Source organism: Protopterus annectens, chromosome 6.part0 (genome assembly GCF_019279795.1).
Source record: "Protopterus annectens isolate FY-2018-M chromosome 6.part0, PAN1.0, whole genome shotgun sequence".
NCBI classification, from domain to species: domain Eukaryota; kingdom Metazoa; phylum Chordata; order Ceratodontiformes; family Protopteridae; genus Protopterus; species Protopterus annectens.
Window position 1 is genome coordinate 996,930,650 of NC_056737.1, and position 24,757 is coordinate 996,955,406.

Genomic DNA, 24,757 nt, shown 5'->3' on the forward strand with positions numbered 1-24,757 from the left:
AGTGCTGTAACAGGTGTTCAGAGTTTTGATACTTTGAATGTCTGTCATCCTTTTATATATATATATATATATATATATATATATATATATATATATATATATCACAAAAAGCCAATAGGGAAGGTTACTGGAATACCAGGCAGAACTGCAGCAAAAATGAAATAAAATATCTTATTTATTATAAAATGGTGAGCGCTTTCGCAATGGTAACATTTGCTTCATCAGACAATCTATTTTAAAGCTAACAGGATATAAATACTTTAATTAATTTCAAATGAACCAATCATAACACTCTCAAATCACTCACTAATAAATTACCATAGTTATATATAATTAAAGCTTCAAATTAAGATAAAAATAAAAAATGCAAGACTATACTGAATACATGTGTATATATAAGGTTGACGTTTTCATTACATATATTTTATTTCAGCTTCCTGGACTTCAGGGCTGGTTTCAATGGAACCGGATCATTTAAACCAATTCCCCTGTGTGCTCCTAATCTCAGGATCCAATGTACTTCCATACTTTCTGTGGCAGTAACTATATCCCCCTTTCTGATGCTTGCACTCTGCACATGTAAGACCTGAAACATAAACGTGTGTTAAACTCCTTCTTCTAGAGTAGAGTGTGCTTGGCAAGGGCACTATACATTAACCCCTTTCTGGTACAGTATAAGTGGTCTCTTATACGTTCCCTAAGATGACGGTTAGTATTGCCTACATAGAATTAACACGACAGTTGAAAACAATGAATGGGCAATTAGGAACATTGCAAATAGCCCATCAGCAACAAAGAGGGTGTTTACTTTCCATTGAGCGGCAGGAGAGAATGAAGGAGGAGGAGAGAACACAGTCTGAAGAGAGAACCAATGCCCTTGTCAAGGAAGGCGGAACAACAAATCAAGAAACAGATGGGAGTGTTCTCTCACCTAACCAAGTAGCATCAGTATATTCAACACAGATGGAAGTTCATTGCAGCTCGGAAATTAAAACTTCAACGGTGATGCCTATAGTGAGACAGAAAATAAATCTGGAAGCAGGCCAACAGTAGTTTTTTCCAGTGTTACCTCTACCTTTTCGAGTGGGCAGAAATAAGTCTGTGAAACAGGACATCTACAGAGGTCAGAAATGGAAGGAAGCACCAGGTCAGTTACAAACTCATACTCTAAAGAATAAAAGTGTGGGGGTAAAATGTGGGGGTACGGTCAGCGGAATTAGTATGGAACTTATCTAACTATGAATTGACTACAGCAGAGACATCATTACTTAATAAAGGTTTGACTTTTATCCCTACAGCAAAAATGGATATAAGTGAAATGTTACTATGCCTAAGAATGTTCACACGAACTGTAGCACTTAAATTACAGTTTGGTAATGTAAATGTAACAAGACGTGCTCAATTTAAGAAAAACACCATTTTTGTACCTGTATTGCCACACAATGTAGAAACTTTTTTGAAATCTTGTGAAAGTGCCATATATAGCAATGAAGGTTGTCATTTGAGTGAACAGAGATTTAATTTAACTGTACGTGAATACAAGGCTTTGTGTGAACTGCAACATAATGAAAATGCAGTTATACATCCTGCTGACAAGGGGGGCCAATAGTAGTATTGAATTCTGATTTGTATTACAGAAATATGCAAGAAATGTTGTTGGACTTGAATGTTTATAAAATTGTACCTACAGATATTGTTTTTGATATGAGTGAATGGAGTATTAATACATTACAAGACAGCATGTGCATGGGGCTGTTAAATAAGGAACTGTTTCATTTTTTTGTTGTTGAGAATCCACTTATTCCTCAAATACATGGTCTTCCTAAGATCCATAAGGACCCATTTAACCCCAAATTTAGACCGATAGTGGCAGGAGCAGGATGGCTAACGAAACCCATTTCTATCTATTTAGATAGTGAATTGAAGGCAGTATTAAATGACTTTGCATATGTTTTGAAAGATACAGAGCAATTTTTAGTGGACCTGTACAGGGCAGTAGAAGACATGGGAGTAACCAACAGTGGAATGTTAGTAACGCTAGATGTAGTTGTTCACGAGTATACCAAATCATCAAGGGATCTGCATGGTAAAATCAGTGCTGATGAGACAAGGAACATTTCCTATAGCTAAAATAGATTTTCTTTGTATGCTCTTAGAAATAGTGTTTGAATACAATATTTTTGTGTTCAATGAGATGTGTTACAAACAATTGTCAGGTGTTGCAATGGGCATGAGCTGTGCCAGTGCATATGCAGACTTAGTTATGGTGAACTGGGAGTGTGAAAATATATTGAATAATCCTCAGATAGCCTTTTATAGGCATTTTGTGGATGATCTTTTTATTTTCTGGAAAGGAACTGAAGAACAATTAAAGTCTATGCACTTACATCTCAACACCACCAGCAATTTTCTTAAATTTACTATGAATTTTTCTTCACAAAGTATAGACTTCTTAGATGTAACTGTATATAGAGAAGGTAATGACTGGTTCACCAAACTACATGGGAAGGAGTGTTATAGACCAACCTTCCTACACAGAAAAAGCATGCACAACCAAAGCATCTTTCCCAATATTATCAGAGGACAGGCCATGAGAGTATCACAGCTTTGATGCCAAGAAAAGGTTTATGTGAGTAGATATGATTTCTGAGCAGAGGGTATAGTGAACAAGAGATTAACAAAGTGTATCATAAAGTATTAAAGGAGAGAGAGGGAAAGGGAAACCCTACTATTCAGATAGAGTAGTAGTAGGGAATACATATAATAAAAACAAAAGACTAAGGCAGACTCCCATGGTCCTGCCCTATACTAAGGACATTGGAAGGTTTGAAAATATTATCCAACAAAATTGGCATATGTTGCTGATCGATCAGAATACTGGAAATATAGTAGATCTGCAACCGCAGTTCGCATTTAAAAACAAAAGGAACCTGAAACAACAGCTATGTTACCCAAGGAAAGTTAGAATGATGCAAAATGTGGTTAAAGGTACACAAGTGTGGGCACTGTACTTACTGTGTTCACATAGATGAGTCCAGATTTTTCAAGCATCCAGGGACTGGGCATCTATGGGAGCTTAGAAACTCAGCGGACTGTAATACCAGCAATGTAAAGTATGTTTTCAATTCTATGTAGCCAAGACTAACCATCATCTTAGGGAACGTATAAGAGACCACTTATACTGTACCAGAAAGGGGTTAACTCATTCCCCTCCAGTAGAGCTCTTTTGAGTATGTACCTTTAACTCCCAGTAGGTGTGGCTTCAGCCTTTAAAAAATGAAGTTATCACCTTACAGTTCTAACAAATACTAATTGACAGAGGTCATATATCAATACAGTTGTGTTTGTCATCATGTATGCTTCAAGATAAAATATTCTGATACCTTGTATGTAGCATGGTCTTGAAAATAGTAATGCAAATATGAACAGGCAATATTTGATGCCTAGAGGTGCAATAGGAGGTAACTGCAGAAATGCCTGGAGACGTCACTCAGCTGTAATGAGTTAATATATAGTGCCCTTGCCAAGCACACTCTAGAAGAAGGAGTTGAACACACGTTTATGTTTCAGGTCTTACATGTGCAGTGTGCAAATATCAGAAAGGGGGATATAGTTACTGCCACAGAAAGTATGGAAATACATTGGATCCTGAGATTAGGAGCACACAGGGGAATGTGTTTAAATGATTCAGCTCCATTGAAACCAGCCCTAAAGTCCAGGGAGGTGAAATAAAATATATGTAATGAAAAGGTCAACCTTATATATACACATGCAGTCAGTATAGTCTTGCATTTTTTATTCTTATCTTAATTTGAAGCTTTGATTATATGTAGCTATGGTAATTTATCAATGAGTGATTTGAGTGTTGTGACTGGTTCATTTGAAATGAATTAAAGTATTTATATCCTGTTAGTTTTAAAATGGATTGTCTGATGAAGCAATGGTTATCATCGCAAAAGTGCTCACAGTTTTATAATAAATAAGAGATTTTATTTAATTTTTGCTGCATTTCTGCCTGTTATTCCAGTAACCTTCCTTATTGGCTTTTTGTGCTTGGCACTTTCTAATATATATATATATATATGTGTGTGTGTGTACACACACAGACACACACACACACACACACACACACACACACACACACACACACACACACACACACACACACATTCCACAGAGTCACAACAATGGAGAAAGTGAAATTACCCGGAATTATACTATAGATATACACAGATATATGTACATATATATATATATATAGTTCCCCTTTACAATCCCAAAATACTGAAAGCTCGAATTTCAGTACCGCTGGACCATCAAGGCAAAAATGAAAAATCTCGAAAGTGCATAAGCGCGAATTCAAATATCTCAAATTCGCGCTTATTAAGTGCAGCAACGAGACGGGAAGTGTTTGGCCGGGATGTTTTACGGAAGTGAAGAAAAGTGAGTGTATTTGATTGTTATTGTAAGTTGTGTGTGTGGGTTAGGGTAGGGAGGTGAAAGTATGAGTGTGAATGTTGGATGTGTTTGTGTGTGTGTGTGTGTGTGTGTGTGTGTGTGTGTGTGTGTGTGTGTGTGTTTGTGTGTGTGCAAGGGAGTGTGGAATGTCTACGTGTGAGTAATGCATTTCTTTACTGTTAGTGTGATCTCAGAGTTGGTATATATAAGTAGGGGGGGGAGGTGCAGGGGGGCTTACCCCCCTGCATAGATGTAGTGTAGGATTGTGTAGTTTGTGTGTTGTGGGTTGAATGGTGCGCATGTTGTGTGGTGTATGGTTTGTGAATGTTGGGGACTGTATTTTTTGTGTTTGTGTGGTTCGGGATTATGGGCTGTTTGATTTTGTAGTGTCGAGATACTGACATTCGAGCTTTCAATATTTTGAGATTATAAAGGGAACCATATTTATATATATATATATATATATATATATATATATATATATATATATATATATATATATATATATATATATATATACATGAGCACATATATATACATAAGCAAATCCTAACCCCCACACAACATGGAATCAGGCCTAGACACAGCACCACCACTGCACCCTATCTCACACATAACCAGCTCCTAACCCCCACACAGCATGGATTCAGGTCTGGCTACAGCACCACCACTGCACCCTACCTCAAACATAACCAAATCCTAACCCCCACACAACATGGATTCAGGCCTAGCCATAGCACCACCACCACCCCCTACCTCACACATAACCAGGTCCAAACCCCCACACAACATGGACTCAGGCCTGGCCACAGCACCAGCATGGCACCCTACCTCACACATGACCAACTCCAAACTCCCACACAACATGGATTCAGACCTGACGACAGCACCACCAACGCACACTAGCTCACACATAACCAACTCATAACCGCTACACAGCATGGATTCAGTCCTGACCACAACACCACCACCGCACACTACCTCACACATAAACAACTCCTAACCCCAACACAACATGAATTCAGGCCTGGCAACATCAGCACACCCTATCTCATAAAAAATAACTCCTAACCTCCACACAACATGGATTCAGATCTGACCACAGCATCACCACCACACCCTACCTCACACATGACCAGCTGAAAACCCTTACACAACATGCATTCAGGCCTGACCACAGCACCACCACCGCATCCTAGCTCAAACAAAACCAACTCCTAACCCCCACAAAACACGGATTCAGGGCTGGCCACAGCACCATCACTGCAACCTACTTCACACATAACTAACTCCTAACACCCTTACAACATGGATTCAGGCCTGACCACAGCACCACCACAGCACTCTACCTTACACATAACCAACTCCTAACCCCCACGCAACATGGACTCTGGCATGGCCACATCATCACCACCACACCCTATCTCATAAATAACTAACTCCCAACTCTGACACAACATGGATTCAAGCCTTGTCACAGCACCACCACCGCACTCTACCTCACACATAACCAACTTCTAACACCCACAGAACATGGATTCAGGCATGGCCACAGCAAAACCACCGCACATTACCTCACATGAAACCAAATCCTAACCCCCACACAACATGGATTCAGGCCTAGCCACAGCACCATCGCCGCACCCTACATCACACATAACCAAATCCAAACCCGCCACCATACAACATGGATTCAGGCCAGGCCACTGCACCACCAATGCACTCTTCCTCACACATAACCAACTCCTAACCTCACACAACATGGAATCAAGCCTGGCCACAGAACCACCACCACACTCTACCTCACAAATAACCATCTCCTAACCCCCACACAACATGAATTCAGGGAAGGCCACAGAACCACCACCACACTCTACATCACACATAACAAACTCCTAAACCCCACACAACATGGATTAAGGCCTGACCACAGCACCATCACCTTACCCTAACTCAGACATACCAAACTCCTAACCTACACACAACATGGATTCATGTCTAGCCACAGCACCACAAAGGCCAGGCCTGTATCCATGTTGTGTTGGGTTCGGAGTTGGTTATGAGTGAGGTAGTGTGCATTGGTGGTGCTGTGGACAGGTCTAAATCCACGTTGTGTGGAGGTTTGGAGTTGGTCATGTGTGAGGTAGGGTGCCATGCTGGTGCTGTGGCCAGGCCTGAATCCATGTTGTCACACATAACCAATTCCTAATTCCCGCACAACATGGATTCAGGCCTGGTCACAGCACTACCACCGCACCTTACCTGACACATAAGCAAATCCTAACCCCCACACAACATGAAATCAGGCCTAGACACAGCACCACCACTGCATCCTATGTCACACATAACCAACTCCTAACCCCCACACAACATGGATTCAGGTCTGGCCACAGCACCACCACTGAACCCTACCTCAAACATAATCAAATCCTAACCCCCACACAACATGGATTCAGGCCTAGCCATAGCACCAGCACCACCCCCTACCTCACACATAATCAACTCCAAACCCCCACACAACATGGATTCAGGCCTGACCACAGCACCAGCATGGCACCCTACCTCATACATGACCAACTCCAAACCCCCACACAACATGGATTCAGACCTGGCGACAGCACCACCAACGCACACTAGCTCACACATAACCAACTCATAACTGCTACACAGCATGGATTCAGTCCTGGCCACAACACCACCACCACACACTACCTCACACATAAACAACTCCTAACCCCAACACAACATGGATACAGGCCTGGCCACAGCACCACCACCACATGCTATATCATAAATAACCAACTCCTAACCCCCGCACAACATGGACTCAGGCCTGGCCACAGCACCCCCACTGCACCATATCTCATAAATAACAAACTCCTACACCCATACAACATGGATTCAGGCCTGACCACAGCACCACCACCACATGCTATATCATAAATAACCAACTGCTAACCCCCACACAACATGGATTCAGGCCTGAACAAAGAAACAGCATTGCACCCTACCTCACACATAACCAACTCCTTGCCGCCACACAACATGGATTTAGGCCAGACCACAGCACCACCACTGCACCCTACCTCACAAATAACTTATTCCTAATCCCTACACAACATGGATTCAGGACTGACAACAGCACAAACACCGCACCCTACCTCACAAATAACCAACTCCTAGCCCCCACACAACATGGATTCAGGTGTGACCACAGCACCACCACCACACTCTACATCACACATAACCCACTGCTAACCCCCACACAACATGGATTCAGGCCTGAACACAGAAACAGCATTGCACCCTACCTCACCCATAACCAACTCCTAACCTCCACACAACATGTATTTAGGCCAGACCACAGCACAACCACTACACCCTACCTCAGACATAGCCAACTCCTAACCCCCACACAACATGGATTTAAGCCTGACCACAGCACCACCACCTCACCCTACCTCACACATAACTAACTCCAAACCCTCAAACAACATGGATTCAGGCCTGACCACATCACCACTACCGCATCCTACCTCACACATAACCAACTACTAACACAGACAAAACATGGATTCAAGCCTGGCCACAGCACCACCACCAGACCCTATCTCATAAATAATGAACTCCTAACCACCATACAACATAGATTCAGGCCTGACCACAGCACCACCACTGCATTCTACTTCACACATAAGCAACTGCTAACCCCCACACAACATGGATTCAGGCCTGGCCATAACACCACCACCGCACCCTACCTCACACATAACCAACTCCTAACCCCCACACAACATGGATTCAAGCACGGTCACAGCACCACAACTGTACGCTACCTCACACTTAACCAACCGCTAACCCCCACACAACATGGATTCAGGCCGAGCCACAGTACCACCACCAGACCCTACCTCACACATATCCAACTCCTAACTCCCACCCATCATGGATTCAGGCCTGGTCACAGTAACACCATTGCACCCTACCTCACACATAACCAAACCTAACCCCCACACAACATGGATTCAGGCCTGGCGACAGCACCACAACCGCACCCTACCTCACAAATTACCAACTCCTAGGACCAACACAATATGGCTTCAGTTCTGGCCACAGCACCACCAATGCACCCTACCTGACACATAATTAACTCCTAACAGCCACACAACATGGATTCAGGCCTGACCACAGCACCACAACTGCACCCTACCTCACACATAGTTAACTCCTAACCCCCATACAACATGGATTCAGGCCTGACCACAGCACCACCATGGCACCATACCTCACACATAACCAACTCCTAACCCCCACACACATGGATTCAGGCCTGACCACAACACCACCAACGCACCCTACCTCACACACAACCAACTCCTAACCCAGACACAACATGGATTCAGGGCTGAACCCAGCACCACCACCGCACCATACCTCAAACATAACTAACTCCTAACCCCCACACACATGGATTCAGGCCTGACTACAGCACCACCAAGTCACCATACCTCACACATAACTAACTCCTAATCCCCACACACATGGATTCAGGCCTGACCACAGCACCACCACCGCATACTACCTCACACATAACCAAATCCTAACTCCAACACAACATGGATTCAAGCCTAGCCACAGAACCACCACCGCACCCTATCTCAGAAATAATCAACTCCTAACCACCATACAACATAGATTCAGGCCTGACCACAGCACCACCACCACACTCTACCTCACACATAAGCAACTGCTAACCCCCACACAACATGGATTCAGGCCTGACCACAATACCGGCCCCTTACCCTACCTCACACATAACCAACTCCTAACCCCCACACAACATGGATTCAGGCCTGACCACACCACCACCACCACACACTACCTCACACATAACCAACTCCTAACCCCTACACAACATGGATTCAGGTCTTGCCACAGCACCACCACCACACCCTACCTCACTCATAACCAACCCTTAACCCCTACACAACATGGATTCAGGCCTGGCTAAATCATCACCACCAGACCCTACCTCACACATAGCCAACTCCTAACCCCCACACAACATGGATTCAGGCCTGGTCACAGCACCACCACTGCGCCCTACCTCACACATAACCAAATCCTAACCCCCACACAACATAGATTCAGGCCTGATGACAGCAACACTACTGCACCCTACCTCACAAATTACCAACTCCTAGTCCCAACACAACATGGCTTCAGTTCTGGCCAAAGCACCACCAATACACCCTACCTGACACATAACTAACTCCTAACAGCCACACAACATGGATTCAGGCCTGACCACAGCACCACAACTGCACCCTACCTCACACATAGCCAACTCCTAACCCCAACACAACATGGATACAGGCCTGGCCACAGCACCACCACCACACGCTATCTCATAAATAACCAACTCTTAACCCCCACACAACATGGATTCAGACCTGGCCATAAAACAACCACTGCACCCTACCTCACACATAACCAACTCCTAACCCCCACACACATGGATTCATGCCCGACCACAGCACCAACACCACACCCTACCTCACACATAACCAACTCCTAACCCCCATACAACATGAAATCAGGCCTGGCCACAGCACAACCACTGCACCCTATCTCATAAATAGCCAACTCCTAACCCCCACACAACATGAATTCAAGCCTGACCACAGCACCACCACCGCACTCTACCTCACACATAACCAACTGCTAACCCCCAAACAACATGGATTCAGGCCTGAACACAGCACCAGCACCACACCCTACCTCACACATAACCAACTCCTAACCCCACACAACAGGGATTCAGGCCTGACCACAGCATCACCATCACACCCTACCTCACACATAACCAACTCCTAACCCCCACCCAACAAGGATTCAGGCCTGACCATAGCACCACCATCGCACACTACCTCACACATTACCAACTTCTAATCACCACACAACATGGATTCAGGCCTGACCACAGCACCGCCATCGCATCCTATTTCACACATAACCAACACCTAACCCCCACACAACATGGATTCAGGCATGGCCACATCACTACCATTGCACCCTACGTCATGCATAACCAACCACTAACCTCCACAAAACATGGATTCAGGCCAGGCCACAGCACTACCACTGCATCCTACATCACACATAACCAACCACTAACCTCCACAAAACATGGATTCAGGCCAGGCCACAGCACTACCACTGCACCCTACTTCACACATAATCAACTCCTAACCCCCACACAACATGGATTCAGTCCTGGTCACAGCACCACCACTGCACCCTACCTCACACATAACCAAGTCCTAACCACCCCCATACAACATGGATTCAAGCCAGGCCACTGCACCACCAACGCATCCTACCTCACACATAACCAACTCCTAACCCCCACACAACATGGAATTAAGCCTGGCCACAGCACCACCACCGCACCCTAGCTCACAAATAACCAACTCCTAATCCCCACACAACATGGATTCAGGTTTGGCCATAGCACCACCACTGCACCCTCCCTCACACATGACCAACTCTTAACTACCACACAACATGGATTCAGGCCTGACCACAGCACCACAACCACACCCTACTTCACACATAAACAACTCCTAACCCCCACACAACATAGATTCAGGCATGGCCACAGCACCACCACTGCACCCTATTTCATTATTAACAAACTCCTAACCCCCACACAATATGGATTCAGGTTTGGCCAAAGCACCACCACCGCACCCTCCCTCACACATGACCAACTCTTAACTACCACACAACATGGATTCAGGCCTGACCACAGCATCACAACCGAACCCTACCTCACACATAACCAACTCCTAACCCCCACACAACATAGATTCAGGCATGGCCACAGCACCACCACTGCACCCTATCTCATTATTAACAAACTCCTAACTCCCACACAACATGGACTCATGCCTGGTCACAGTACCACCACAGCACCCTACCTCACACATAACCAACTCCTAACCACCACACAACATGGATTCAGGCATGGCCACAGCACCACCATGGCTCCCTTCCTTACACATAACCAGCTCCTAACCCCCACACAACATGGATTCAGGCCTGGCAACAGAACCACCATCACACCCTACCTCACACATAAACAACTCCTAACCCCGACACAACATGGATTCAGGCCTGACCACAGCATCACAACCGCACCCTACCTCATACATAACCAGCTCCAGACCCCCACACAACAGGGATTCAGGCCTGACCACAGCACCACCACTGCACCATACCTCACACATAACTAACTCCTAACCCCCACACAACATGGATTCAGAGCTGGACACAGCACCACCACTGCACCCTACCTCACACATAACTAACTCCTAACCTCCACACAACATAGATTCAGGCCTAACCATAGCACCACCACCGCACCCTACCTCACACATAACTAACTCCTAACTCCTGCACAACATGGATTCAGGCCTGGCCACAGCACCACTATTGCACCCTACCTCATATATAACCAACTCCTAACCACCACACAACATGGACTTAGGCCTGGCTACAGCACTACCATCACCCTCCTCTCCTTCCTAGAAACTGTTAAACAAGCTTGCATCTCAGGCTATATTGTGCCCACCCTCTTATTAGACCTATTCAAGGCATTCTACACTATCTCTCACAACCGTCTCTTCACCAAACTCTCTAAACTAAACCTGTCCCCCTCCACTATCAACTGGTTTACCAGTTATCTATCAGATAGGCAACAAACAGTCAGATGTAAAAAAGCCACCTCCCCATTCCTCAATACTCCCTCAGGTGTACCCCAGGGTTCCATTCTAGGGCCCCTACTATTTAACATTTTCATAAACGACTTCTATCAGATGATCCTTAAAGCTAATCTCATCCAATATGCCGATGACTCTAATATAATCTGTTCTGCCACCTCCATTCCTGTTTTAACAAAACTAACCCAAAATGCCTTCTCCTTAACTGAACAATTGATGCAAGACAACCATCTAGCAGTCAATACCAGAAAAACTAAACTTATGATATTTACCCTCTCAAAACCCATCATCCACCATCCTAGACAAAAACACGTTCACTATCACCAGCCGGAGTAAGACACCTCTCGAAAAAGTATCTTATGCAAAATTACTAGGAGTCCTAATTGATGACCAGCTCAAGTTTGATATCCACCTGCAAGCAAATATCAATAAAATGCATAAGAAACTTGGCATGCTCTATCATCGCAATCGGTGTATATCTCCCTCCACCAAGCTAATACTAGCTACAACATACCTTATCCCATCCCTTCTATATGAAGCCTCACTCCTTACTAACCTACAATCCACCCTCAAAACAAAACTCTTCTCCTGTTACAATAACATTTCAAAATTTTCAACAGGCCACAGATCTTCTACACACCATTGCACTGCCCTTCACAAACTTAATTGGCTAGAGCTACCCAACTACCTCACCTATATTTAACTGACCCAAGCACGCAAACGTATCTGTAGCCCCTCTCTCTGCCCCTCCCTTGCCACTACCTTTAAAATGCATCTACCCAATAGATCCCTAAGATCTAACTCCGAAAATCTGATTGAACTACACAAACCTTCTCGTCCACTAGGCAAACATCTTCTGTCTTTCTCTCTAGCTCACCTGTGGAATTCTCTCTGTCCACTAATCCATACCACTAACAGCCTCTCTTCCTTCAAAACCTTACTCCACTCCCACCTAACATCTCAATGGGAATGCTCCTGTTCCCATCCTGCATAAAGTCCCCCAACTTAAGCTACTCCCCAGGATCCAGTACATCTGCAAACTTCCTCCTATTTTTTTTTAACTCTGATAAGCATCTGTTGGAATTAACAGATTTTGTATATACATATATATATATATATATATATATATATATATATATATATTTGTATAAAACTTTTATTTTCTTTTTAAAGAATGCCTGCTCTTGTATTTCAGTAATGCCATTTATTACTTGTATTGTTGTACTATCTTGTTACAACTTACTTTTTAATTAAGTTGTATTTATATATTTTACTGGAGCTCTTATCTCCAGGACTCCATTAAAAATGGGCTCCTCGTAGCCCAATGGAGCATTCTGGCAAACAAACTGCAAATAAATAATAAATAAAATATAAAATGTAACTTATTGTTAATATCTTTCTTTCAATGGCAAGCATAGCTTTTGTGAGTTCCTTTCTGATTTGATAATAATACTTTATACTATTCAATAACTGTTCTTCACATAGCTACAAAATTTTAAAAATCATTATTTTGTTTTGATTACAGGATCTATTCCAGTTTACTGTGTAACTTATCTTTACTTCTTTGGTTGGTCCATCGTGCTGTTATAAAACATTACCAGTTGAGCATGGAGAGCCTAAGTGAGCTCCAGAACCCTCTTTTGGATAAGACTAATAAGCATTTACAGAGTGGGTATGGTTACCGAGACAGCATTTCAGAGCAGCCCTATCCAGAGAACATCTACAACTATTTTGTAAGCAGCTCAGCTAAGGCACGGAGTCACCAGCTGCTTGATGCCAGCTCACTGCAGCTAGCAGTAGAAGCCTTGTACTGCCCAAACTTCATTCTCTATAAGGATGATACAGCCAGCAAAAGTAGGAATTACAAAGGTGAAAGCTGTGAAACAACATTCACTGAAGACAAAGATTCCACTGAGACCCCTGATGGTCCTGATTCCAAACTTCACGACCTAGCTGAAAATGACATCAAAATTCAGACAGTGTCCTATGATGTCGCAGAAGAAGAGCAGCATGACTACGAGGTATGTTTTGGTAGTATTTGAACACAGAAAGGGTGGTACACTAAAGTCATGCACGTTCGCAAATTTCATTAATATCTGAAAGGGGATATTCGACGCCTAACTTCACTTCAGTACATATTCTTCAATTCTGCATAATCTATGTCTGTTGCCTCATTCACTATATATTATCTCATTACCTGTTAAAGAACACTGAAAAAATGCCACTGTTATATTTTGTTTAACGCAATATTACAGTTAACAAAAACCCATCATAGAGCAGACTCACACCTCTGTCTTCTTATCTCACATTTTTTTTCACTTGGCAAATACCTGTAGTACGAACATGAAAAAGACTCCTTGCACTGATATACATTACATACTTTTCGTCTGTGCTTAATTGATCCATATTTTCATTTTATTAATTTGTTAACTTGACAAATTGACTGATCATGAAATGCTGAGAGCAATTAGCAATGCATAATTAACTGTGAACATTTGCAAAATGGTGGCAAAGGATAGATGAAAATAGTCGTTTTATACCTGCTAGGCGTTCCTATTTATAGATGTTTTAGGTAACAGTTAAGTGATACCCTGGAAAAACAAAATATGTTTAAAAGGCATTGCATAGGGAAATATACTTCTTAGGAATAAGTAAAGTGCATTAAAAAATTAAGTCTTTCATGCAATATGGAAGCTTAATTTTCAGACATTGCACTACTCATGATCCATTTCTGTATATTCTAATCACAGACTCTTTGCCTTCACTACATCACATCCTGTCTAGTCAGACATAGTTTGCTGATCTTCAGTAAAACAAAACTCATGTCATACCCTCCCTACAGTGATATAATAAGGCTTATGAGTTAGTGACTGAAGGTTACTAGAATACTGAGTGCTGCTACACCTTAGCAGTCTTTGTGCTTAAAAAAGAGGCTTTTGATAGTTAACCTTGAGATATAATTTATGGGACAAAGCATGCACAATGCGTAAGAGGAAATGAAAGCCAAACCTTTGTTTTAAAAAATGGTATTGTGTAGTCTCATATATGAGATAATTATTTCTTCAGCTTTAACGTAAATAATACAATTGTATGGACAGTAGGTTTTTGAAGTCTGACAGAATATTTCATGTCTCTAGTGTTCTGATTCATTCTTTGAATTCTGTTGACCAAAATTGTGGTGAAATGATCACCTGGAGAAAAATGAAATGGTGAGCTACTTATCAAGTATGGACTAAAATCAGAAATAATAATAAATATATAATACAAGGCTTTAATGGATCACTATACCCCAAAACTGAAAAAAGACGTTTTGCATCATTCCCTACTCTCATTTGTATTGCTGGTGTTTCTGCATAACTCTGAAGTGGTTTATATTGTTTTCTAACTAGCTGTTCCCCAGAATTGTTTGGCCTGGCTGTCGTTACTGATGTGATTTCATTTACAGCCAAACACTGCTTTTCACACAGTGCATTCTGTGCCCCAATAGTAATGCATCACAATTTCAGCACAGACTCTGGGTCTGTGTTCACTTACAGGGCAGGGCTGTAATTTTCTGCTCTATCTGGTTGTCTCTAGCAATAATATGGTTTTATTTTAAGTCTGCTGTTTTGTTTGTGACCATCTCCTAAAATACTTTTTTTTGGTTTGTCTGAATGTTAGACTGGCAGGAAAAAATAGTTAACTTAGTTTTTTCTGTTCAGGGTCACAAATGTAGCTCTAGCTTTTAGTATGTGGCAGAGGTGCAAACTTGTTTATTTCCAAATAACTGCAGGACCTCAAGCACCAACTACACAGTCCTCCTTCAGATATTCTTTGTTGCAGCTAGAATTAGTGACATGTTTTATTTTGTTTTATTTTATGTCGGTTTACTGGAGTAATACACTGATCACAACTGACCACTTGCAAGCACAGCCTTAGTGCTAATTGTATTTATTTATTTTACTTTACATTTGTTAACCGGGGTTGTCTGACAGAGCAAAAGCCCTTTTTCAGCAGAGGCCCAGGGAGAAAAGCTCCAAAGCATAGTTACAAAAAATATAACCATTATAAACACAGTTAATATTATAATAATTCATAATAAAACTTGTAGAACAATTATTATTTTATATATATATATATATATATATATATGGGTCTACTTCATTTGATCGAAAGACCATTTGACTGAAACACATTTGGTCGAAATTTCATTTGATCGGAAACCAGAATTCAAGGCAAATAACAGGTATCTGTCCCCCTCCCCAATGTCGTGTGACCCTGGAGTTGGTATATATAGTTAGGGGGGGCACAGCCCCCCACACTGGGGAGAATGTGTGGGGGCAAAGCCCCCCACCTAGTTTCCTTTAAAAGAAGAAAATATCACAAAATGTACAGATTTTAAATGAAAATAGGTGGGGAGCTTCACCCCCACACCCCCTATTGTGGGGGTCTGTGCCCCCCACACCCCCCATCTGAATTCTGGTTTTCGATCAAATGAAATTTCGACCAAATGGGTTTCAGTCAAATGGTCTTTCGATCAAATGAAGTAGACCTACATATATATATATATATATATATATATATATATATATATATATATATATACACACTTACAGTTATCTATAAAAATGTTATGAAGAATACTGCAGCAGAAAGAAAGGAGATAGTGTTAGGTAAAAAATGATGAAGTAATTAATGATTAATGATAAAGTAACTAATTTGTTTTGTTAAAGCTGTAACTGTCTCATAAATATCTATCCTCCTACTGACTGACTTGTTTCAACCAAAGAGTGCCTGTATAACTAAGGGTATTATAAATAGCAAAAGGAAATAATGTCTGATTTCACTGAAGGACAACCTGCTTTTAAAGAGATTATACAACTCACTGCTGTCAGGAAATGGAAGTGTACTTAACACTTTGCATTCGTTATGCATGGTACTCTTAAGGTTGATTGAAGGAAGGAAGGAATTCTGGCAAAGAATAAATAAATAAATAATAACATTTGATACAGTTATCCTTTTGTGATTTTAAAGTTTAAATTAAGCATTCTGTAGTATTTTAGGCATAGATACACTGTTCATAACTGTATGAAATATTTAATTATAACTGTAATGCCTACCGGAGTTAGAAGTTATACATGGATTTTTATGTAGTTAAGAGGGAGAAGCCTAAATAATTACATACAAAGGCCAGAAGGAAATAAATCCTACATAACTCACACCCTAAGCAGGTAATTAAAGTACTGTTAATTTATATATTTTTTCTAAACATTCTGAAATCAGCATGTACAGATGTGCAATGTTCAGTGTTTGCATGACTCAGAAAAGGAACTGGCATTGAAGTGAGACTTCAATTATATAAAAAGGCAAAAATAAGAAAAGAATAAACTAAATTACAGTAACACAGATTTAGAAATGTACTTTTTCTTTTTTATGATAATTATTTCAATCATTGCAATCATGTAGGCCACAAGTTAAGCAATTTGAGTATTTGACTGACCTAGGAGTTGTGTTTTATTAATTTTGCAAGCCCGTCAGAGTTCTGAGGTATTAATTCAATGATTTAGATCACATAACTCTCATGATGTTGTAGTGTCATCTGTACCTACATTTTATTTTTCAGGTTTTTCATTCTTCAAGCTAAGATACTACAATTGTTATACTTTATATTCTGCTTTATTAGAAATAAAACTTTTTTTTGCATAAACATGTATACAATACTTTCAAGTATAACATCTTGATGACTGCCTCATTATGTAATTTAATTTATTTAAAGTCATAAATGAAGTGGCCATTCTCAACCATTTTGAGCCACGACCCAGGCCACAAGACCAAAGGTGAATTCAGTAAATGTAGAGAACTTAGAGTGACCTCTCAATCAGCATATTTGAGCTGGTCACAGAAAAGTTATGCATACATAAGAAAAATACACAAAGCTCCACACTGGCACTGAGAAGAGATCATCATTCAACCATGGGCCTTCCTGACAAAAAAGGTCATGATACTAAAGAAACTGAGTTACCAAGAGAGTCTGGAAGCCCTGTCCCTACTTTCAATGTCCTGTAGACTCCTCGGAGGGATCTGTGCCTTGCTATCTGGGCCATTAGGGATCTGGCAGTTCAAGACCATTTATTTCTCCACAAATCAAACAATCCAGCAAACAGTAGAACAAGAGATCTGAATGTGCTTCAGAAAAATAAACAGATACAGTAGAGAGAACAAATTTATCACACTGTGACTACCCCTTCTTTGGAACAAATGTCCATACATTTCCTATGTAAGGGATTCCACCTCATGTACTCCCGTAACAAATGTTACTAATTCAGAAGTCTCAAAATTAAATCATCTGAAAATGTATAAGCACATTTGCAAATTGGCATTGAAACATGTCAGTAAGACAAAAAAAAGGTTAAAACAGCCTGTTCACTGTAGCATAGCTTTTGATATTTCAGAAAGCACTGGATCCCAGCTTCTACAATATAGAATTTATTGGCTATACAAGCCATAAAGGAATTATTCTGAAAAATATAAGTACTTAAGTGGTTCTTATTGCATTGCTGATGTTTAATAAAGGACATTACATGGTGAAACTGTGACATGACTGCATTCTTGGCCATTCTTACCATAGCATTACTGTTCCAGGTGGATCCTGCAAATGTCTCAGGATCCTTTCAGTCCTTATTTTGTTGCATATTGTATTGTAGGAGCCACGTGTGCATACTCCAAGGAGGGTACCTGGTATAATTTAAAGGATCTTAGATCCTAGCTCTGGAGCAACAAACTAAAAGTGTGAATGAGGAAATATATGCAACATCCAAGGTTGTGGTACTTTGAGATATATTATTCCCTCTACTCAAACAAATGTTGATTTGTAAGCTTGCATATAAAACTAGTCAGGGTGTGGGACACATCCTCCCCAAGTGGGAGATACATAAAAAAAACATACCCTGTAAAATGTTTTAATGTGTACAAGAGAATTTTTAAATGCCCTTGATGGGAATCAGTTTATTTTTTTGGACATTAATGAATAACAGCTGCAGGTCTTTCACATGCAATCAACAGCCTTCCAAGTTATATGGGAATAGAACTACTCCTTAAGACATGCCTCCTGTCATGATTGTGCATTAGCATCCACAGAAGCTGTATCTGCAGGCTTCATTCACCAATGGACCCCCACATAGCAAAAGATCAATGTAAAATAGTGTCACATTACAACTGTCAGATGCTCCTTGCCTGAAGATTGCAGATAACCATATTATCATAATGTGTGCAATCCTACTTGAATTTCATGCATTGACAATATTACTTATGTTAAAAAGGTATACGGGAGAGATGAGAATGCCAAAAGAGACTATGTTATCCTGACACCTGCAAATTCTTTGTCACATTTTATCAAAAGTAGTTGAAAAGAAAAGCATGTGGGGAGAGTTCAATCTCTGCTTTTCTTTAGATCTTGACTCAGAAATACTACAAACTCAAAGAATGGCATACAGCCTGGTGAATCATTGCTGAAAATGACTTTACACATGCCTCTAAACTGTCCCTGATGTTGCAGAATGTCCCCAGTTTTGCTTTTTATTTTTCCCTGCTTTTTGTAGCATTTTAGATTTTCTGCAGCCAGTAATGCCAAACATTAGAGTTTCTCACTTCTTATCATTCAGAAAGCGCATGCTGATGCAAAATTTCTTGTTCAGTTAACCTTTTAAGTGAATTTGGGTAATATTTAAATTTTGAGTAAAGAAGTAAAAAAATTATGTCTGCGCATTCTCTTTCCAATTAAAAAAAAGAAAAAGTTAAAGGCTCTGCACTTCCCAGGCTTAACAATATTTGACACTGCAAAGTATTGTTTGGTTGACACTCATGGTGGAGTTAATTGCCTCAACATCTTTACATAACAGATGAAAGAAATTTCCTGCAGGAAAATGTATTTGTTGCAGCTTTTAAACTTGTCTTGTGTTCACTGAAATACTGCCCTACTCAGACTAGGATACTGTGAATTCATTACTGCCAAACTTTATAATCTAGTTTTATAGTGAAGTTGGATTTTGTAATAATCTGGAGACATTTAAAATTAAAACTGTTGAACATTATGGGAATAAATGTTTCTCTTTAAAATAGTAGTGAAAGCACTTGAATTCGTTGCTTGCCTGTACCTATAGTATGATACATTGTGACATGTTTATGGAATTTTGTACTAGTATGGTATAAGAAACATGAATGTGATCCTGCTAGTTTTAAAAGCCCAAGACTGTATTTAAGGTATATCAGAAGCACATGCTTAGTTCTGGAAGTTAAATATCACCTAGGAAATTTTAAGGAAAAGACATATCACGCATCACACAGATCCACACAGCCGCAAGCCTAATTACGCTACATATGTATACTATACACACACTCATGACTTAACTAGTAAGTTTCAGAAAAAAAAAAACTGTAGTAACATAAATGTTTTACCACCTTTCAAAGTGTTTGAAAGCTAGTAACATACTTAATGCTGTCAAACAGAGCAGGCAGGAACAAAGTACTTCTCTGTATTATTGATGGTTTTAAAATATGTTAGAAACTTAATTCTGTCATATCCACTGCTTGTAAATGTGGCAGAGTAAAGTTCTAACAGCTTTTAAAGCTGCTTTACCTTCTGCTACTATTTATGCTATTTGGCAGTGTCAGCTCATAGTCCTTAGCATGAGGCCTGATTTTAACAGTACTTGGGGTGCTTAACAAATTTTTGTTAAGCACTCCTAAGCATTGTTAAGCTTACATCTTGTGCCAGGGATGTGGTTTACAAGTTTTTCATTTTTGAGAAGGCCAACCAATGAAAAATCTGTGTTGTACCAACCAAAGTATATAAGCTGAAAGAACTGAAACAAAAATGCTTCAAATAGAAAAAGAAAAAGAAAAAAAGATGACCAAAAATGTATGTTTAGTGCTTTCATTGTTTACTCTGTTATTAAGAATGTCATCAGAACATGTGAATAAAGTCAATACACTGAGCTTAAATACTCTTTAAAAATGACGTGACAGTGTCAACTGATGAACCATAAAGACAATTTGACCTATACAACTAAATGTAAAACCAAGAACAAAAGCACGAAACATACTTTTTTGTATGTTAGTTTTTAAGCATTTCTGTTTAAAGTTTGCCATTTTCCACAGTTTAAAAGCATAATAACTGTACAGTATGCAGAACAAAATAATGGTGGCCAAAATAAACAAATATTTGTAACATGAAGCTCTTTTGTGTTACTACAGGATCTAAAAATAAACATGAAAAATCTGCAAATTTGGTCTGTACTTCTGAGTTTATTAACCTGAGTTTCCTTAATAACTATGAACAATTAATTAATTTTCCTGTATATAAAATGGAAACATACTGGATCTCATTGCATGTAAACCTAAGAATTTAATAAGGGACACTAAATTCACTGTGGATATTTCTTACAATTTAACAGTCGCAAATTTTATATTTCTACCAGTTGCAAACCTGAGTCCATATGCTGTAACTTACAAACTCTTTCCTATATTGACCAGGAATGGAACGTTCAACTAGTTCAACACCAAATGTTTAAATCATATTGCTAACGGAAAAGAGTTGTGCATTTAATGGTCTACATATTATATCCTTCATTAACTATTATAAGGAGGCTTGGAGTGGCCAGATAACATGTAATAAGCTTACCAGTCTGGCCGTTAGAAACAGAAGATCAAAGCTCTGAGCCGTTAATGAGATGTTTTCTGTGGCTATAATAGCTGACTTCTTCAAAACACTTTGTCAGACTGTTGATAACGTAATCTTATTGATTACGTTTTACCTTGATTGTCTAAGAACATTGATTTTTTTCCTTCATAAAGCCAGTGCTGATAGATTGATAACAAATATAGTAAACCCTTTTATAGTGATATAGGCGGCTATTTGAATACATGGAAGGATGCAAACATTAAGGTTATTAGGCCAGTCTTTGGACTGTGTGCTTATTTAAGAAAGTCCCATGGGAATTAATCTTTATGTATGTGTGTTCATGTGCATTTATGATAATTGGGAATATGTTTTTACTTTATGTGCCTTATATCTCTAACTACTCACAAAAAAATATTGCTTGAATTAGTGAGCAATTATTGTTGTTTGTCTTTTGGCTTTTCCCGGTTAGGGGTCACCACAGCAGAACTCCGGTCAGCTAATGATTGGCAGTGGATTTTTATGATGCCGAGTTGCCAGCCTGATGCCCAACCTTCAAAGAAAAAACACCCATTCATGCACGCACCTACCTGCATGTCTTTGAATGTTACTTGACCATGGGGAGGAGATGAAGACTCCACACAGAAGGCGATCCAGCCGAGAATCGAATGGGAAAACCTCTTGCTGTGAGGTGACAATGCTAACTGCTGCACCACTGCGGCCACAGAAAGCAATTATTGTAGTAGTGTGTAAAAGGCTGTAGAATGTAAGACAGAGATTGAGAAGTTAGTTATTTAGGCAGAAGGCTAGAACAGGGGCTCTGCCTGAAGATGTGTGGTTTCTGGAGTTGGATGCAGTGGTGGCTGGTAACTTCTAATCAAAGAGGGGCTGCAGGAGGCAGTTGATGGGTGGGACCAACAGAAAGTGGTGTCACCAGCTAGAAAGGGGCAGGGCTATGCTCAAAAAACACAAAAACTAGGACTTTAATTAATTATGCTGCCCTGGGTCCCAAACCGTCATTATGAGAGTCCAATTAAGAGAAAATGAAGTGGAGAAGAAAAAAATATTTCAATGCACTGGCTGCATGACAGCTTACTTAATATCTAGAAGGAAACAAAAAGTTGTGAGGCATGAAAAAATAAATTACTTTTTAAATAGATTACTGGAATGCCAGTCAAAATCAAGTATAAAAAAACAAGTAGCACTCCACTCAAACCACTTCTCCTTGCACTGCAGTTCTAATTATAATTTATATTTAAGCAGTCACCATATAACGCTGTTACCTATAGGCATACGAACATATTCCACACAGCTCAAACCTCGAGGGAGGGTACTCAATGATCCCAAGCAAAATCAAATGTCAATCGTGGAAAATTGTAGACAAAACTTAAAGTCTGAAGAAGCCGAAAGGTGAAAGCGCTTACTGTCCGTTGTCGTTTTATGAATAAAAGAGTGTATCAGTTGAGCTGAATAGCGTCTGGATTTTGTCTACAATTTTTCATAATTGACATTTGATTTTGCTTGGGATCATTGAGTACTCTCCCTCGAGGTTTGAGCTGTGTGGAATATGTTCGTATGCCTATAGGTAACAGCGTTATATGGTGACTGCTTATATTCTTTATTTTATTCCAACGCTGTTTCCGAGCTCCATTGGCGTGCTGTGCGTTGTTTTGCTACTTATAATTTATATTTAGCTTTATAAAAAGTACCAAGTGACATGCTGAAAGTAGCAATCTCTCTGTGATATCTCCACTCGTAACATAGTTTCTTATCCAAAAAGACTTGCTACCTGACAACAACTATCTACTTTTTTCATGGGGAAAACATAATCAAAGTAAAAAATGAAGAGCAAACAAGAAACAAGCTCAAGATAAATTGCTTAAAGGATTACTGCACAGGTTATGGACCACACATGATAGATTGGCATTCTGTTTAGTTTACGGGTAAGCCTGCAAAGATGACTGCAAGTCTCCAACAAATGTAATGAGCTTCTGAAAATACTGTAATCCTGTCCTTTTATTACAAATACTGTCATATGCATTTCAATACCCAAGGCTTATACATTATCTAGTTATGTAAATATTCTCTGCATGGCAACAATGAAAAGGCTTTCAATGCTGGTAATTATTTAACAGTATGCTTATTAAAGCTTACTTGCATCTTACAATCTCAGACAAGCTTACCTGATGGTCATTAAAGCATTGCTACTTAAACACAGAGCAGCAGGCATTGCAACAACATGCATTTTCTGAATAATAAGGAGCATAAATCAACAGTATAAAAATATGACAGAAAACCAGAATATTCTGCAAAATCAAGGACAGATGAAAAGCCACTGTAGTACTTGTGTCTACCTTGGATGGGGGATACTCTGTACACTTACACTGCATAACTGCTCCTTGCCTTGCTTGGACACATCCAACATCACTACATGGGGAGACGGGTGCAACAAATATGTCACAATTTGAAATGTCTCTGGCTGACGGTGATGGCCCTGACATATTTGTCATACCTCTCAACCTCAGAACAAGAAATCTGGGCAAAGCCATACAAAGAAGTGAGACAAATGCCCAAAAATAAGGACAATGTTTAAATATTGCTCTTATAAACTTAGAAAGATAATAGAATAGTAGGTCCTGCATTAGTATGACTTTTCTGAAGGATATGAAATCTAAAACTCAAATGTCTGTCATTATTTTCTAACTTCAGTCTTTAATGATTTGCCACTAATTTGCCAGAAAACCACAATTTTATGAAAAATGGACCAAAAATGTGATGCAAGAAAATAAAAAAGCCACACAATACAGCCTGGGGACCTGTCAAAGAAGGGACACTTTTTTTAAGATTAGTAGTGTTAAGT

The 24,757-nt window shown here is 40.2% G+C and overlaps 1 protein-coding gene across 1 annotated transcript in view; it reads left to right on the forward strand.

Moving 5' to 3' along the window:
• The window catches only part of SYNDIG1L (synapse differentiation inducing 1 like), a 1,157,860-nt gene that overhangs the window by 502,330 nt on the left and 630,773 nt on the right, over positions 1–24,757 (forward strand). The window contains exon 2 of the mRNA XM_044074628.1: positions 13,768–14,263. Coding sequence (XP_043930563.1) covers positions 13,850–14,263 — 414 coding nt within the window. The 5' untranslated portion in view covers positions 13,768–13,849. The remainder of the gene's footprint in view (positions 1–13,767; positions 14,264–24,757) is intronic.